Genomic DNA, 1,339 nt, shown 5'->3' on the forward strand with positions numbered 1-1,339 from the left:
TTTTTCATTCAACTTTCTTGAGTTGACCATACCATATCTTTGAAACCGTCATTAAAAATATTAACAAAACAATAATGTTTTCTTATTTATTTGAATAAAAAACATTCCACAACAAGTGTTGCATTATTTAAATAATATATTAATGCGATTGAAGTATCAGGCAAGCGTATTTCCATTTGTTGAAACTGAAAATAAAATAAAAAATTACCGATAATCTCTGCGACCCTGGGCTATAGTCGTAAATACAATAGAACAAAATGTACAATAAAAATTGAAAACAAGCACAAGAGGAATTAACGAAACGATTTCCAACAGAGAAGACAAAAGCGTATAGAAACGACAACAATTAGTAAAATTCTAAGCACAAATCGCCTTAAAAAATCGCGAAGAGAACAAAATCACTTATTTACTGTGCCGTCTTCGCTTTTCTTTTAGTTATTTTACGATCTCAAAACGATTCAAAACATTGCGCACGATGGACCGGAACATCGTAATCATTTTGTTTTGCTTTGGTTTTTCGATGATGCTTTTAGATTCGGTGTGCAACGCCTACTCAGGTCTCATACCAGCAGATCCAGGTAGCTAATGGCAAAAGAACGTCATATAGCAATTTACATTCATTTATTTTGTGTACCTAATTGTAGATAACCCGGGTAAATGCATACACCATGGTGACACTTTGAAATTGGGCATTAATCCGGGGAATGCACCATGTCAGCGTTTAACATGTAACGAAGACGGGTCAATACTAATTGAAGGGTGAGCTCAAATACTTTCTCGTTGCTGATATAAACTGCACACTAATTTAAAGTATATCAAAAATAAATATGATGAAGTCGTGAGTCAGACTTCAGCGCGAAAATCTAATTGCTGATCATTTGAGAATTTTAAAAATTTAAACACGAAATAATTATAAAATATGTGACAATATTCCAAGTATTTGAAATAAAATTCGGGTGGTGCAATTATGTATAATGTGTGCATATGTATTTGATCAAAAAATTGTTTTGATTTTAATACGCAGTGACCGCGCAGTTTTATTGAACACAAAAAATTGCCCAAGCTGATAAAAATATGTACTGCAAATACACTTATAAATAAATTACATTTAAAAATTCAATAAGGCACCCAAAAAAATAAATTTTCAGACTGAAATCAATTAAATCTGAGAGAAACATTTCTAAATATTTCTAAGAGTATAAATTCTATTACAATTTTACATTCAAGAAGTATTAAAAATATTAATACTTCTCGTTTGTGGACGCGGTAATAATATATGCCGAGACTGGAAGAGATTTTTACCCAGCATTGCAAATACTATATTATTTTGCTACGCCGA

At 31.4% G+C, this 1,339-nt stretch overlaps 1 protein-coding gene across 1 annotated transcript; it reads left to right on the forward strand.

Moving 5' to 3' along the window:
* The first annotated feature begins 239 nt into the window (after window positions 1–239).
* On the forward strand, window positions 240–946 carry LOC119667833. The gene is made up of 2 exons (XM_038077171.1): window positions 240–578; window positions 645–946. Exons 1-2 carry the CDS (start codon window positions 476–478, stop codon window positions 761–763), a joined length of 222 nt encoding a protein of 73 aa, XP_037933099.1. The 5' UTR covers window positions 240–475; the 3' UTR covers window positions 764–946.
* Window positions 947–1,339: the final 393 nt, after the last annotated feature.

This window comes from Teleopsis dalmanni, chromosome 1, assembly GCF_002237135.1.
Source record: "Teleopsis dalmanni isolate 2A chromosome 1, ASM223713v2, whole genome shotgun sequence".
Taxonomy (NCBI): domain Eukaryota; kingdom Metazoa; phylum Arthropoda; class Insecta; order Diptera; family Diopsidae; genus Teleopsis; species Teleopsis dalmanni.

What these genes read in the sequence shown, in the direction of transcription:
- LOC119667833 (XM_038077171.1), top strand. Translation starts at nt 476, where the DNA reads ATGGACCGGAACATCGTAATCATTTTGTTTTGCTTTGGTTTTTCGATG. An exon ending in TCTCATACCAGCAGATCCAG is followed by an intron (nt 579 to 644) that starts GTAGCTAATGGC and finishes ACCTAATTGTAG; the next exon opens with ATAACCCGGGTAAATGCATA.